An 18,177-nucleotide genomic window follows, 5' to 3' on the forward strand; every position below is an offset into this window, starting at 1 on the left:
GGCTTTCTTTATATATTCAAAGAATCTATTATTGGCCCAGGACCTGTTTGAGGATTTGGGATGTGTATACGACTCGCACATCCTTTAAGAGTTTGTTACCTGTCAACTAATAGAACATGCTGTTGTCCCTTGTTCAGTAGGTGGTTGCTTGGATGTTTATTTTTTTGTGTTCTGGTGGTTCTGTAAAGTGGGGCTTTGTATCCGGGTCTGAAGTTTGCGTTGGTCATGGATTGGGTGAGAGGTGTCGTTAGTTATGCTGTAAGGCTTTGCACGTTGCCCTTATTTTGATAAGGGAAGGGATGTCCTGGCATCTTACAAGCCACAGATGTTTTTAACTAATCACTACAAAGTTGATAGCAGAGGGCTTCTTGGAGATCACATGTTATGCACTTGAGGCCACAAACTTCAGCAGAAGAGGAGTGTTGCAAGACAGATAAGCTGTCTGCTTATGTCTGGCCCTGGTTCTTTCTAGAGAATGGAAGACTGAGTAACAGGGCTCTCCTCTGGTATACGTGATTTATGCGCAGTGTGATATCTCTTCCTTCACCCACCTTCCTCTCTCTTGTTGGTCTCTCTTGCTAGCAGCAACATTAAACTGTGCAGTTTGTATATCAACAGAGAGCTGTGATCAAAATATATAAGGTGTTTCATTTGAGAGAAACCAACTGGTGATTTAAAAAGACAAAGATAAGTTTCTAATTTGCCTTGTGGTTTGAGGTTTAGACCACCTCAAACTTTGTAGACATCTTCAGTTCCTCATCTTAAACACACTTTTATATTTCTTCTGGGCCAGGTAGACCACCTCTTCCTGAGGCTACCCTTTACCCTCTTGGCCCAAGCAAAAGGAAAACATATTTGGCTTCATTACAGTCAAAGGATATGCAATAGTCTGTTTGAATATTTTGGGAACTTTTGAAGAACAACAAAATAGCTTTTTGTGAACATTCTTGCACCATCAAGGGAATGTTCTGAGCACCCTAAAACATTGTTTGATGATGCGTAAAACTGGACAGATTTTATGTTTATACTGATACTTTTTGGCAATGTTCTTACACATTTGCTGCCAATCTAATGCAATGTTCTGGAAACATTCACATAAGCATATTTAGTTTACATGGCATACTGTAGCTACATGTGACATGGCCACACACTGTACTTATTGGCCCAGATGTTGTTTGTCTGAATAGATGGATGTGTCCGTCTCCCCCTGGGTCCACACCGACACATCCCTGGGGATCATGTGCAGCAGTGTGACTAAGTATGTAATGGCAAGCAGATGGCAAGGACAACTCACTTCATATTTGATGGAGTGACAGATGCAACTGCTTATGTCCATCACAAAAGGAATGCTCATTCATTTAACAGCCAACTGGACCTCATTCTGTTAATTATGTGGAGAAATAGCGTACACCAACTGTCGGGATGACTGAATGTTAAGTAACACGCATTTTCATTTGTTTAAAGGCCCACTGTGATATTTGACAACAGTTTTTATCATTTAAATGAATGACATAACCATTGTATCTTGAGGAATGTCTCATGAGCAGTGTAACCCCATCATAACCCAACATTTACTGCATTGTTTCTAAACAACCGGCGGATGGGGACTTCCTGGGGCATATCTACATTATAAATGCATAAATGGGAAACACTGCCATCCCTCAGCTTTATAGCTAACCAAGTAGTGGGGCTTTAATTCCTTGCAAGCACACTGCTGTGTGATACACATAGTATACAGAACAAACAGTTAGCATTAGAGAGGTTGGCCTGAATAAGTAACTTTTTTTGCCCTCCCATATGGCTCACACTTTATTTGCGTGCTGAACTGAAAGGGCTGAGACAGGCCAGCAAACTATTTTAATCCGCCCCACCAATCATTGAACATGGTTGAGTTCACCCCCTTAACCCTTGAATGATTTAATGTGTCTGTGCTTCAATATTTCTCTGCTTGCTTTTCTCTGCATTGTCGGGTGATGGGCAGAGAATAAAGGTCCACAAGGGACTTGGCTTAGTGATGTCATATGTTCTTGTTGTTATTGGTTTACATTCACCAAAATGACTTCAATGGAACTTTTAACATGATCTTTTTTATTTATCCAAGCAAACAAGATTTTATCTGCGAAACCTACCATTGGCGTGCGTAGAAGCAGGCAACGATGATTTGAGAGAAATCTGGACTTGTAACTATGCATTCTGCGTATCTCTCTTTTCCTAAACTCCAAAGGCCAAAGCCATCAGCCTCCCAAAGCTGTGGGAGAGTGGTTAAAAAGAAAACGTTTGGCTGTTAAATAATGTATGATAGGGATTGCATCAAACGAGACGCTCAGCTGGGTTCTCATGTCTCACACCATAATGCTGCCATTCAGTTTGAAGTCAAAAGGAGATTTTGTACTCTTATTAGGTCCCTCAGGGCATTACAATCTTCCTAAAAGCTCCAGAAGAAAAGAGCGTTGGTTATGTTTGTAGCTTGTTGACAGGGACATGTAAGGTTATAGACGGAGAGCAGAGTGGTACACTACGATGCCATCTAGATCTACTCAGGATTTTATGAAGCTAGCCAACTTCAGTTAGCTTCACATTCCAGCTCAGGCTTCATCCATGTGATGTAGGTGGATATTGATCCTCCACCTGCCGTTAACTCCAGCCAGGCTTGTAACTGTGCTCGCATGTCACACGGGGATAAGCCCAGCAAGCTGAACTCGCCATTTAGACAGTGCTGAAACAGCAATCCATTGGCGAGTGAGTGCCACATTTGCCAAATCAACATGAAAATAAAATGTATCTTGCAAATTCAGCAGGCTATGGTGTAAAATAGGCTATTAGAGGTGCCCGGTTTCTTTTATTACTTATTGTTAATGCCATCTTTTCCCACTCCTATTGATAAAATAACTTTATTGAGTCATAAAGTTTTTCTGTGCATGAAGTTTCAAATGCATCCTGTCATTTCTAAATGTGTAATGAATGCATGTATTTTAATATTTCATTTTTTTTTACACAAATAAAACAATTTATTCAGTCGACTTTATCAAATAAATTGGATGATGATGCAATCATTGCAAGGGATGGAATCTGATTTCCTTGGTCCTCAACTCACGGTTCAAACAGGATAAGTGGAGTCAGCCCTGAGTCAGCCTGCCCCAGAGCAGGTTAGTGTTAGTTCTTAAGGATTAGTTGCCATAGAAATGTACCTTACTAAAAGGTGAGCTACTTTCGTGTCAACTGTTATCCCGAGTTGAACTCATAGTTGACCAAATCAGGCAACTATATCCTCTAACTCACTTTGTAGTACACAAATCATATCTGAATTAGATTGCCTCAGCCTAATTTTCCCCACCTTTCTCGCTTTTGTCCATGCAATAGACCAAATGGTGGTATGCCATTAGCTATATATCCTTTATAGAAGCTGGGAGACCCTATATTCTGAGACCAGAGTCACTGCAGATTGTGCCCACAAATGTGTCCTGTGGTCTTCCGGTAAGTTTTTGTCCATAAGAGAAGACCTACAGTTTAAGTTTACTAATGGCCTCTCTGATGTTAAGTAAATATATGATAGAAGCAGACTCAATATGAGGCAGTGAAAGATTAAGACAATGGCGTTTTTTTTTTTTTTGTGGTGATTTTGCTCAATGGACTTTTGCTCATCTCTGGCAGGATGGAACAAGTTTGCCCGGCTGACCCGGGCACTGACCAGCAACAGCCGCAGCAACATGCAGCAGCTGACGCCCATGAACCAAGTCAACGAGGTCAGCCACAAGCACTCCAGACTGGCTGAGGTGAGCATCTCACTGGAAAATAGTAATACAATCCTGACCATATGTATTTGGACAGCCAAGATACATTTAAAAATGTTGGCTCTGTACTACAGCATTTTCGACAGTTCAGAATGTTTCCTTTCATTTGAGGGTATTTTCATACGAATCTGTTTGACCATTTACATTTTCTTAATCATGGCAGCATCAGGATGAATTTAAGTGTTCAGATGCATCTTCTATGTTTATTTAGAAAGAAAATGACTAAAAATCACCTTTTAGTTACTAATGTCCCAAAATACACCTGAAACAAACTACAAATGCACCCAACGAGTTTGTAGAGTTGCAAGCTCGATGCAGTCATTGGGTGCAAGCGATATGGGACCAAAACGAACATTCAGACCATTTTAACACACTATCAATAGATTTATAAAGGGATTTTATGTCTAAGTGGTAAAATAGATATGCATGAAAATGCCCTCAAAGGAAGTAAGGCAACCAGGTTTTTGACTAAAATGACCTGGTAGTGCATAAAGTTCACGATGCCGTTGACCCTAACGAGGGCCCCTGAATCAGTAGAAGCAAAATAGCCCCATTACATCAAAGATCCACCACCATATTTTATAGTAAGTATGGGCTTCTTCTCTGCATATGCATCTTTCTTTGGATGCACTGGTGTGCGTGGCCAAAGAGCTCTATTTTCATATCATCCAACAAATGTAAATGCCTGGAGTTAGCAGAATGGCATTGACAATTGGATTGGAACCGGTGCTATGGTCAGATTACATGGAAATAGAGCTCTTTGGCCACCCACACCAGTGGTGGGTTCTGCATCAAAATAAGGATGCATAAGCTGAAAATAAATCCACACCTACTGTAAAATATGGTTGTGGATCTTTGATGTTATGGGGCTAATTTTCTTCCACTGGGTCCTGGGTATGGGCGCAAAGGAAAGGTATATTACTGGAAACTTTCGAAGTTTACCAGTAAACTGCCAAAATGTTGGTATATTTCAAGGATTTTATGTAATCTATCACAAGACATCTAGTGGCCATTTTAGGTCCTTCAGATTATCACAGGTGCCTGTAATCATCTCTGACAATCATTTAATAAGATGATAAAAAAAAATAGAATGACAAAGCTGTAAAACATGATCCTAATGTTCAGCAAGACACATCAAAATACACAAATAAATTGTTAAATGACCACAAAATCAACATTTTGCAATGACCATGTCAGTCTCCGGACTTGAACATTGTAAGAGGGCAGTCCATTAGCGCAGACAAAGGATATCAAGGATCTGGAAAGATTCTGTATGGTGGAATGGTGTAAAATCCCTCCCAATTTGTTCTCCAATCTTATAAAACATTTTAGAAAAAGGCTCAGTGTCGTTATCCTCGCCAGGTGAGGTATTGAAAGGTATTGAAAACAGGGGTGTACCTTTGAGAAAATAATTATTACTTGTTAAAATCTCTTTCCCAGAGCAATTGTATTAGCATAAAATAATATAATTACCCCATTTTTATATTCAGTGTCTGATTTGTTACATTTGCCCATCAACCAATCGCTGTTCTTCATTATAAGGCATTGGAAACGTTCCCTGGTCTTTGTAGTTGTAAGGGGTGCATACTGGCGGAAGAGAAGTCAGGCGCAGCAGAGCAAAAACTGTGTTACAATAAAAATCACCGTAAACAGAACAATCAATACAATGGGTACAAAACCCGGCGCACACCAGAAATAACGTGCACAAGCACTTAAAATAAACAATTCTGGGCAAGGACATGGGGGGAACAGAGGGTTAAATACACAACATGTAATGAAATCAGGTGTGTGGAAAACAAATGGAAAATGAAAAGTGGATCGATGATGGCTAGAAGACCGGCGACGCCGACCGCCAAACGCCGCCCGAACAAGGAGAGGAACCAACTTCGACAGAAGTCGTGACAGTAGTTTACTCTGTGCTTGAAATTCAATTCTCGACTGGGGAACCTTAGAGGTTGTATGTATGGGGAAATCTTTCAAAAATCATGTTGACCCCTGCAACTTATTATGTGATTTGTTAAGCCAATTTTCTCTCATTAACTAATTTAGGCTTGCCATGACAAAGGGGGTAAATAATTTTACAACCAATACATTTAAGTTATTTATATTTCATTTTAACTTGTAAACATTTATAGAATGTACTTTTCACTTTCACATTATGGAGTATTTGTCTATGCAGATCAATGACAAATAAAATCCTAATGAAATCAATTTCAATTCCACTTTGTAACACAATGGAGGTGAATACTTATTATAGGCACTGCAAGTAGATATCAGGTAAATAGCATCTGAAACAATACGGTAATATAAAGGGTTACTTTAACAGCCTTCCTCTTTTCTATGTGGACGTCAGGCTCTCCAGCTGGGCTCGGACATTCTCCCCCAGTACAAGCAGGAGGCGCCCAAGACGCCGCCCCACATCATCCTCCATTACTGCACCTTTAAAACCACCTGGGACTGGGTCATCCTCATCCTCACCTTCTACACAGCCATCATGGTGCCCTACAATGTCTCTTTCAAGACCAAGCAGAACAATTTGGCCTGGCTCGTGCTGGACAGCGTGGTAGATGTCATCTTCCTTGTGGACATTGTGCTCAACTTCCACACCACCTTCGTTGGGCCTGGTGGAGAGGTCATTTCGGACCCGAAGCTGATTCGAATGAACTACCTGAAGACCTGGTTCGTCATTGACCTGCTGTCCTGCCTGCCCTACGACATCATCAATGCCTTTGAAAACGTAAATGAGGTAGGCCCTGAACATACTTGAAATGTTGTTCTCCATAGTTTTTGACCAATGACATACTCAATCAGTTTACCTTTTTAACCTTTTTGTCCTCTGAAAGATTGATCTGAATTATGGTCCCCCAGTCAAATCAGAGAGTAGAAGGGGAGGCTCTGTTAAGTCTAAGTATGTCAGAGAATCACAGTGATATATTTACTTTTAGTCTTAGCTTCATTCTTTCCCAGGCAACATGCATCATTTCCCTTCTGAGGCTTACTAGCAGGTGAATCCTCAGCATGGTTGGAATGCAATTAAGCTTCAAAATTACTCTGAGCCAAGATTTCAATAATGGGGTGCTTTTCGGTGACATCTAGGGCTTGGGATATTGTTCAATCAATTTTGATGCACTTAAAGTCCAATAGACAGTCTTGCTTTGGCATGTAGGAATCAACATGGACGGCAAGCTCTTGTCTCTGTCAGTATTGCCCTTTTAATTCCTGTATGAATGGGAGAAGATGGATAGAAAGGTTATTAGCCTAACAATAAATGCAGTCTCTCTTCTCTTGCAAAGCTGGCCACATACCTTTCCTTCATACAATAAATGTGTGGGATATACTATTTACACTGAACAAAAATATAAACACAACATGTAAAGTGTGTGTCACATGTTTCATGAGCTGAAATACCAGATCCCAGAAATGTTCCATACGCACAAAGCTTATTTCTCTCAAATTTTGTGCACAAATTTGTTTACATCCCTGTTCGTGAGCATTACTCCTTTGCCAAGATAATACATCCACCTAACAGGTGTGGCATATCAAGAAGCTGATTAAACAGCATGACCATTACACAGGTGCACCTTGTGCTAGGGGTAATAAAAGGCCACTCTAAAATGTGGAGTTTTGTCATACAACACAATGCCACATATGTCTTAAAATTTGATGGAGCTTGCAATTGGCATGCTGACTGCAGGAATGTCCACCATAGCAGTTGCCAGAGAATTGAATGTTAATTTTTCTACCATAAGCTGCCTCAACATCGTTTTAGAGAATTTGGCAGCCTCACAACCACAGACCACGTGTAACCATACCAGCCCAGGCCCTCCACATCCGGCTTCTTCACCTGCAGGATCGTCTAAGATCATTCACCCGGACAGCTGATGAAACTGTGGGTTTGCACAACCAAAGGATTTCTGTGCAAACTGTCTGAAACCATCTCAGGGAAGCTCATCTGCGTGCTTGTCATCCTCACCAGGGTCTCGATCTGACTGCAGTTCGGCATCGTAACCGACTTTAGTGAGCAAATGCAGACCATATGCTATCCCTAGCATTTCCCTCTCTGCCACCTACTTTAATCTTACCACTCACTTTTGAGACATGCTACTACTTAGCAATTTTTTTCAGTGAGAACTTTAAACTACCTATATAGGTTATAAGCTGAGTATAAAAATGTTTCTTTCCCCATACCACTTTTAAATCTAAAAGTAACAACATCAGTTTCACTCCTTCTAGTTGAATAGTTATGGTTATCTTTTACTAAGTTAAAGTAGTTACATACGTATCTGGGGACCATACTGTGGACAATCTTATGTACAAGACACAAGAGCGACTCTCTCCTCCACTTTAAGCCATCTAAGCCTTTTAAAGTGGGAATAGTCAAGATGCGAAAGTGCTGGAAGTTTAAGAATAATCCTGACTAATTTGTTCTGAGATGTCTGCAATTTATTTTTTAATATCTGGGGGGCACTATTGTACCAGGAAGAGCATGCATAGTCAACGTGGCACTGAACAAGAGCTCCTACCAATGTCCCCATTGCATTCTTATCGAGATATTTGGAGGTCCTAGCCAGGAACCTAATTTTATGGTTCACTTTGGCAATAACATTTTGTGCCATGCTCTCCCCTGTCAGATGGTTATCTAGCACACATCCAAGATACTAAACATATTATTTTGCTGCAACTACAATGTCACCTACTACCACCTTAAAATCTGGGGATTTCCTCAGTTTCACTTTGGACCCGAACAAGATGGACTCTGTTTTTCCAAGGTGAAGTGATCTTATTGTCATATAGCCATTTACTGACATTCAGAAGTTCAGCACTGAGGGATTTCTCAACCACATTTTTGTCTTTGTGGGAAACCAACAGTGCAGAATCATCCGCATATAGTAAAAGGTCACATGTACAGGCAGATTTCAGATCATTTATATACAATAGAAATAAAAGTGGACCCAGCACACTCCCTTGGGGTACCCCACAGATTTTGGGTTTAGATAGGGTCCCATCCACATCCACCATCTGTTTTCTTCCTTGCAGGTAAGAGCTGAACCATTTTACTGCTAAGTTGTTAAAGCCCATGGCCCTTAGTTTGATTAACAGAATGTCATGCATGATCCACTGTATCAAACTCCTTTTGGAGATCTAAGATAACCATACCTAAAAATCTCCCTCCATCTACTTCCTTCCTTATGAGATCAGTCAGATATAGTAGACAGGTGTCAGTAGAATGGGATTTCCTGAAGCCAGATTGGAGCTCATAGAATAGGTTATGTAAGGAAATATAACTGTCAATCTGCTTGAACATAATCTTTTCCATGACCTTCGATAAAACACACAGGATTGAGACAGGACGATAGTTTCCATGATCTAACTTATTCCCTTTTCATATAAAGGAATGACCCTTTCAAGTTTTAGTTCACTGGGAAAACACCCTACTTCAATAGACAGATTCCCAATGTGAGTTACACAGGGAGTGATAATTACCGCAGCATCCTTTAGAAATCTGTCAGGAATGTTGTCAAGGCCAGTTGCTTTGGAATGGTCAAGTTCTTTCAGCCTCTCTAGCACAGTTGACTCAGACACCTTTTTAAATGCAAAATCAGTTAATTGAATCCCCTGCTGTGAGAAGGGGCTCACATGACTCTCCCCATAGCAACCTGATTGACAAGGTAACTTGCTAACTAATGTATTAGCTTTAGTTGGAAAATAGCTATTCAGACTGTCTGCAACCATGGTCTTGTCTGATGTAACCTTTCTTCCAATGTCCAAGCTAAGATTGAGAGCTTTGGTCTTTAATCTGTTACAAAAACCTAACAGCTTCAGACTCTTCCATAATTTACTCAGATTGTTCCTATTTTCAACTATTTTGTCATTAAAATATTCTTTCTTGGCCTTCTTGGCCTGTATCATCCTGTTGACCTCATTTCTTAATTTCTTATAGTCTATAAATATATAATCTGCACTGGATTTCCTAAACTCCAGAAAGTGTTCATTTCTACGCTTAATTGTCTTTAAAATGTTATAATTTATCCATTGTTCTGTTCTTTGCTTAATTCTAACCTGTTTTACTGTAGCCTGCTTATCTACAGCATGTAAAAACAATTATTTAAAATTGCCCCAGGATTTCTCCACCTCTTTGCATTTCAATACAGCAGACCAGTATAATTTGCTCAGACAATTAACAAAAATATCTGCACTATAATTCGTCATAGCCCTAATGTCTATTAAGTTATGTTAATTTAAAAATTGTTTTCTGAATTTTCCTACTACAGAAAATGATGGAATGATCACTGAGCCCATAGTTTACAACCCCACTGTTTGATATCCTTGATCTATCCGACACCCAACACAGGGTCAATGATGGTTTGGGTAGAAGGACAGACCCTGTTGGGCTCATTAATCAGCTGGTATAAAGCAAATAGATTACAACAATTATTAAGAGCTTTAAAAGTAGCATGGCCCTTTTTGAGCATACAGTGGGGCAAAAAAGTATTTAGTCAGCCACCAATTGTGCAAGTTCTCCCACTTAAAAAGATGAGAGGCCTGTAATTTTCAACATAGGTACACTTCAACTATGACAGACAAAATGAGATTTTTTTTTCTCCAGAAAATCACATTGTAGGATTTTTAATGAATTTATTTTTAAATTATGGTGGAAAATAAGTATTTGGTCAATAACAAAAGTTAATCTCAATACTTTGTTATATACCCTTTGTTGGCAATGACAGAGGTCAAACGTTTTCTGTAAGTCTTCACAAGTTTTTCACACACTGTTGCTGGTATTTTGGCCCATTCCTCCATGCAGGTCTCCTCTAGAGCAGTGATGTTTTGGGGCTGTTGCTGGGCAACACAGACTTTCAACTCCCTCCAAAGATTTTCTATGGGGTTGAGATCTGGAGACTGGCTAGGCCACTCCAGGACCTTGAAATGCTTCTTACGAAGCCACTCCTTCGTTGCCCGGGCGGTGTGTTTGGGATCATTGTCATGCTGAAAGACCCAGCCACGTTTCATCTTCAATGCCCTTGCTGATGGAAGGAGGTTTTCACTCAAAATCTCACGATATATGGCCCCATTTATTCTTTCCTTTACACGGATCAGTTGTCCTGGTCCCTTTGCAGGAAAAACAGCCCCAAAGCATGATGTTTCCACCCCCATGCTTCACAGTAGGTATAGTGTTATTTGGATGCAACTCAGCATTCTTTGTCCTCCAAACACGAAGAGTTGAGTTTTTACCAAAAAGTTATATTTTGGTTTCATCTGACCATATGACATTCTCCCAATCTTCTTCTGGATCGTCCAAATGCGCTCTAGCAAACTTCAGACGGGCCTGGACATGTACTGGCTTAAGCAGGGGGACACGTCTGGCACTGCAGGATTTGAGTCCCTGGCGGCGTAGTGTGTTACTGATGATAGGCTTTGTTATTTTGGTGCCAGCTCTCTGCAGGTCATTCACTAGGTCCCCCCGTGTGGTTCTGGGATTTTTGCTCACTGTTCTTGTGATCATTTTGACCCCACGGGGTGAGATCTTGCGTGGAGCCCCAGATCGAGGGAGATCAGTGGTCTTATATGTCTTCCATTTCCTAATAATTGCTCCCACAGTTGATTTCTTCAAACCAAGCTGCTTACCTATTGCAGATTCAGTCTTCCCAGCCTGGTGCAGGTCTACAATGTTGTTTCTGGTGTCCTTTGACAGCTCTTTGGTCTTGGCCATAGTGGAGTTTGGAGTGTGACTGTTTGAGGTTGTGGACAGGTGTCTTTTATACTGATAACAAGTTCAAACAGGTGCCATTAATACAGGTAACGAGTGGAGGACAGAGGAGCCTCTTAAAGAAGAAGTTACAGGTCTGTGAGAGCCAGAAATCTTGCTTGTTTGTAGGTGACCAAATACTTATTTTCCACCATAATTTGCAAATAAATTAATTAAAAATCCTACAATGTGATTTTCTTTATTTATTTTTTTCTCATTTTGTCTGTCATAGTTGAAGTGTACCTATGATGACAATTACAGGCCTCTCTCATCTTTTTAAGTGGGAGAACTTGCACAATTGATGGCTGACTAAATACTTTTTTGCCCCACTGTATCTGTATTAAAATCACCAGTAACAATAACCTCTGATTTAAGTCTGTACAGTTGGAACAAGTCTGCTCCAACAATTCATCAAACTTGTGCTGGTCTATAATAGGTTCCCACTATAATAGCTTTACATTTCAGTAATAAAATGTTCCACCACACAGCTTCAATCTCATCATGGTTTAAATCTGATCTATAGTTGAACCCAATATCTGATTTGACATAAATACAAACTCCCCCGCCTGTGTGATTGTGGTCTCTTCTAATTACTACATCATTTTCAACTTCAATCTCAGCGTTTTTTTTTATCCAACCATGTTTCGGTAAAGCAAAGCACTCCCACTTTACAGTTACTGGAGAGTAGGCGAAATTCCTCCATCTTAGGAATAAGACCTCTAATGTTGAGATGACATTTTCTAGAGTTAAGTTCTCCTCCTCTGTTGGAACTGTCAGCTGAAATTGTTCACTTGAGATGAGTGTTGACTCTGTGCAGTCCAATCGCCGCAATGAAGCTCCTTCCAAGATTCGCACTCGCATTTGAAAGAGATGGTTGTTGCTCTTTCCCTTCTGACCCTCTAAATTATAGCGAATGGATTTATCGCTCGAAAACGGGCCGGTGCACTGATGGACATCTCCAGACAGCAAGTGGCATAGGGTAATTATTAGGTTTGTACCATCTATTTGGCGTTTTCCCCCGACCATAATCGCTCTTTTGGAGGCCAAAATGCTTAGTGCCAATCTGGTCTTCGAACCTCATCTTCTGATTAAAAATGCATACTTTGTCAAAAGGACATCGACTTGATGTACAAAAGGGGCTAGTATCGATACACGTTAATATAAAAGCGGGGATAAAAAATGCTGCCAAAACGCCAAACTTTCCGGCTGCCATCTTGAAAAGCAGTGTGCTTAAACTAATTAAACACAAATGATTGTATTTTTCTTGTTTATATTGAAAACATAATTTAAACATTCACAGTGAGGTTGGAAAAAGTATGTTAACCCCTAGACTAATGACTTCTCCAAAAGCTAATTAGAGTCAGGAGTCAGCTAACCTGGAGTCCAATCAATGATATGAGATTGGAGATGTTGGTTAGAGCTGACTTGCCCTATAAAATACACTCACAATATTTGAGTTTTCTATTCACAAGAAGCATTACATGATGTGAACCATGCCTCGAACAAAAGAGATCTCAGAAGACATAAGATTAAGAATTGTTGACTTGCATAAAGCTGGAAAGGGTTACAAAAGTATCTCTAAAAACCTTGACGTTCATCAGTCCATGGTAAGACAAATTGTCTATAAATGGAGAATGTTGAGCACTGTTGCTACTCTCCCTAGGAGTGGACATCCTGCAAAGATGACTGCAAGATCACAGCACAGAATGCTCAATGAGATTAAGAAGAATCCTAGAGTGTCAGCTAAAGACTTACAGAAATCTCTGGAACATGCTGTTGACGAGTCTACAATACGTAAAACATTAAACAAGAATGGTGTTCATGGGAGGACACCACGGAAGAAGCCACTGCTGTCCAAAAAAAACATTGCTGCATGTCAGAAGTTTGCGAAAGTGCACCTGGATGTTCCACAGCGCTATTGGCAAAATATTCTGTGGACAGATGAAACTACAGTTGAGTTGTTTGGAAGGAACACAAAAAAAGGCACAGCACACCAACATCAAAACCTCATCCCAACTGCAAAGTATGGTGGAGGGAGCATCATGGTTTTGGACTGCTTTGCTGCCTCAGGGCCTGGACAGCTTGCTATCGTCAATGAAAAAATTAATTCCCAGGAGAATGTTAGGCTATCTGTCCGCCAATTGAAGCTCAACAGAAGTTGGGTGATGCAACAGGACAACGACCCAGAACACAGAAGTAAATCAACAACAGAAGAAAATACCCCTTCGGGAGTGGCCTAGACAGAGTACTGACCTCAACCCGATTGAGATGCTGTGGCATGACCTCAAGACAGCAGTTCACACCAGACATCCCAAGAATATTGCTGAACTGAAACAGTTTTGTAAAGAGGAATGGTCCAAAATTCCTCCTGACCGCTGTGCAGGTCTGATCCACAGCTACAGAAAACATTTGGTTGAGGTTATTGCTGCCAAAGGAGGGTCAACCAGTTATTAAATCCAAGGGTTCACATACTTTTCCCACCCTGCACTGTGAATGTTTACACGGTGTGTTCAATAAAGACATGAACACGTATAAATGTTTTTGTGTTATTAGTTAAGTGGACTGTGTTAGTCTATTGTTGTGACCTAGATGAAGATCAGATCAAATTGTATGACCAATTTATGCAGAAATCCAGGTATTTCCAAAGAGATCACATACTTGTTCTTGCCACTGTATATGGAAAAACAAAAATGTTATACTCGTTTTACCTTTTTAAAGTTATTCAAGATCATTTGTGTGGATAAAAATATGGATGGGCTTGCTTTAAATTGGACAGGCACTGAAATGTGCTACTTAGGCCTTGGGGCCATGGAAACCCTTTATATGCACCCCTTAGGACATTGCTGCTAGACCTTTATATCAGTGTGAGTGCAATATAGGCTCTGGGAAGAGACACATAGGGAGCGAGAGTCTGAGGGACAGACATGGAGACAAATGTGGATGGAGATCATTCGGAAGCTGGGAGCAGGGGTGAGTAAAGAATGATTGGAATGAAGAGGTGTGTGGAAATACAGAGCAAGAGAGAAAGGGTAAGAGCACCAGAGGTGTAAAGGAGAGAGAATATTGGAGTATTCATAGTTTACATTGCAGAAACTGGACCCTGGAATGGAGAGAGGAGACTCGTGGGAAATCAATATTGCCTCTCGTTATTCTGTCTCAAAGCTTTGTCCATCCAGAGCCCTGCAAGATGTGTTTCCACTGAGTGGGATCTCATACAAAAGACCACAGCAGTCCAGGAGCACACACCAGCTGTGAGAATGTCACTCCTCAATTATTGTCGCCCTCACAGATACAATAGTGGTCGACCTTAAATGTTTCATCCTTTGGCTGACACTAGCTTATACACATTTTGTTGAGATGGCAAGTCGTTTCAACTGCCACTCCCTAACAACACATTTTGGTGAATGTTAAAATCAGTGCATTAATTGTTTTAAAAGCATTTTTGGTGCTGTTCATATTTGTATTAGTCTCCTGCCTATTCTGTGTGCATGTGACAGTATGAATGTGAATGGGGTTAGTTTGTGTTGGTTTGCAAATTCAAAGCAGTGCAGGCCTCAGGTCCTGAGTGCTGAGAGCTCTCCATCCCATACACACATTTGTAGGGCAATCTCACACAGGGCATCCCATAGGGCAATCTCAAACAGTCCACACACACAGTCATTTGAGGTCAACTTTAATATTTAAAGTGTTACAGAGGCAATTTGCAGTTCAAACAATAACAAAGTGATCACCCTGCCTCCGTTTTGGTGAAGAGCTGAGGGACGGGGCTGGAGAAATGTAACCACTCTCACATTCATAGACCGAGCTACGGCTGCAAATAATTACCATCCATCAGATAAAATTAACCATGTTTTGAGGCTATGCAGTGTTTGTTTAGATTTTTTTTATATTTTTATACAAACGATGGTGTACAACATGCTTATATTTTGGGTTCTGGTGTGGTATGGCAGTTTAACTAAGCTCATGAGGCACAATAAGTGAAATACTTTAAGAAACAATGGGTGCACAGTATATCATTCACTTAAAGCTAGAACACTTAGTAGCTACATCCTTTTTGGACTTATAAAGGAATGGTATAGACCCATTAATTCTTGAAGAATATAACTTAAATGCTTCATGAGCTTAGTTCAACTGTTATTCCCCATCAGATCCCAAAATATAAGCTTGTTTTACTCTTTGTGAACAAACACTGTAGCCTCAACATGATTATTTTGATATCATGGTCAGTCCTTACATTTTTATTTTATTTAACCTTTATTAAACTTGGCAAGTCAGTTAAGAACAAATTATTATTTACAATGACGGCCTATCTAAAGGTAAAAGGCCTCCTGTGGGGACGGGGGCTGGGATTAAAAATAAAAATATAGGACAAACACATCAAGACAAGAGACACCACATCCATAGCTCTGTATATGAATGTGAGAGTGGTTACATTTCTCCAAGCCCATCCTGCAGCTTTTTACCAAAACAGAGGCGGGGTTAACGCTGTTACATTGTCCAGCAAGAAAACAGAAGGGGGAACTAACAGAGTCACTAACAACATCCAAAATGAAACAGGTGGGGTTTTAAGACAATCATGGGGTGTCCATTGAATGTTCACTGCCAACAATAGCTGGGACCTAAAAGACACCCACGAGTGTCCACTAAATTTGCCCAAGAGGCAAACAAAATAAAAACCTACACCAAACTTAAAGACAGGAAGAAAACCAAAAAGTGGAGCAAAACAAAAACAGGGAAGTTCAGATAAAGGATTGTTTATTTAGATTGTTGTTGTTGTTTCTTCAAAATAGGGAGAGCCAACTGAAGGTGGTAACCTTCCACATCTCTCAAGCCAACTGGAGAACTGGGCCAGCCGCTCTTAAATATCACCTGTGCCAGCACAGGTGAAACACCGTCTGACTAACGAGATGACAAGTCAGCACAGGTGTAAAACATACTGCCTAATGTCCAAACCTCAAATTATAAATGGAAGAACCAAAGACTGTAACAACGCTTTGAACTAAGGATTCTATCTTTAAAAGCAGATTGCCCCTTTAATAACATGGGTTATATACATGAATGAAGATGTAAGCACCGTAAATAGTTGTAGATCTCTGCCAAGATGGTGAATGAGTTACTTTTGTTTTACTCTATTTTAGTTTGATGATTTACAAACAGCTATCATCACAATGTGCAAAAATACTGTATTGCAGCAGCATGTACCTATTAAGTGTTTGTTTTCATGGTGACCATGAGGGGGCGATGAATTTGTATGCAGATTTATAGTATAGTATACAGTGTTAAAATGTGTTGTATGCCATACAATCACAACCATTACAAACCCATTTTGAATTAAGTTCCAACTAATCAATATGAAATGTTAGGGTTACTCTGTACACTGTGATGGCTGTTCTGTGGACAGAAGATGTCACCTATTGGTGTAAAAAGCATAAAAGGTGTCACTACTGTCAAAACCCACTTTCAGACATTGAAAACGTGGTCCTCTATTTATTTCAAAACACAAGGTGTGAAATCACTGCTTCCTTACTCTGTTGGCTGCATTATAGAAACAACTCACTGATTCCAGACCTGGTGTGGAACAAGCGTTAAACTCATAGTTGATACATTATTGAGTGTTGTATAAGAGAGACAACCCACTCAAGAGTGAATTATAGATGTCTGAGAGGGAGTGCTCTGTTGATTTGACTCTTTATGAGTTACAGTTGGAGTAAAATGAAAGTTGTACCGTGTGTAGATTGGGACTGCTAACATCTTGATTAACGGTACTGATTCATTCATCTCAGGGTCCTGCTTGACTTAGGAGATGCTTGACTTCACTAAAGAGAGGCATATCCCCTTGCCTCAACATTTTATTCATCAATACAAATGGCTTCTTAATAATGCAATAAGCTTAATCATTCCCTTATTGAAGAAATGGCAATATTGGTGTATAGTGACTGGTATTCATGCCTAATGAAAGAAACATTTTCCAGCAGACGTCACCACATATCAAGTGAATTTAACCAGTTTTGTGTGGGGGTTGAACAATATAAAGTTTCAATAGATAAAAAAAGGTAAATAGATAATATACAGTAGTAGATAGATAATGTATAGAACGATATCCTCCCATGATCAAATGAGCCTACCTAGGCTTTCCTCAATTGGTGAACTTCTGTAGTGTCCTACTAATGTAAGTTGTTATATTAACTTGTGATGTTCTGTTCATTTAGGTGCTATCCCCTATCTCTCTCTCTCTCTCTTTCTCCTGTTTTTATTGAATTGATTTGTATATGAATACCAATGTCAAGTGTGTACGAGTGATAATAAATATTTTGTCTGTATGTTTCTGTGAAGGATTCCATCTCAGACTCTTTGGCAGTGGGGCACCTGCGAGAGTCATCCAGTTCGCAGAGGAACGCCACGAGGGCAGAAGACTCAGTTCTCCCAGTAAGCAGATTTTCCCTTCCCCTCTGTGGCCTTGACATGCCCTCACTTAGGCTGTGACTGGATTCTCGTACTTGCATGTATAGCATGTCCTGTTTAGTAGGCTTTTTGAGTATGCGAGAATAGAGCATTTTCTAGTGAAAAGTTCTAAAAATGGAGTATGCTTTAAGGGCTGGGATGTCATACTTTTGGTATTTTCATCTTGTATGAATTTAC

General features: G+C 40.1%; 1 protein-coding gene across 1 annotated transcript in view; it reads left to right on the plus strand.

The window, feature by feature from the left end:
• Positions 1-1,187: 1,187 nt before the first annotated feature.
• The window catches only part of kcnh5a (potassium voltage-gated channel subfamily H member 5a), a 76,935-nt gene continuing 59,945 nt past the window's right edge, over positions 1,188-18,177 (plus strand). The window contains exons 1-3 of the mRNA XM_090183044.1: positions 1,188-1,248; positions 3,652-3,773; positions 6,115-6,537. Coding sequence (XP_090039170.1) covers positions 1,188-1,248; positions 3,652-3,773; positions 6,115-6,537 — 606 coding nt within the window. The remainder of the gene's footprint in view (positions 1,249-3,651; positions 3,774-6,114; positions 6,538-18,177) is intronic.

Source organism: Oncorhynchus mykiss, chromosome 8, assembly GCF_057628025.1.
Source record: "Oncorhynchus mykiss isolate SJ-2025 chromosome 8, ASM5762802v1, whole genome shotgun sequence".
NCBI lineage: Eukaryota > Metazoa > Chordata > Actinopteri > Salmoniformes > Salmonidae > Oncorhynchus > Oncorhynchus mykiss.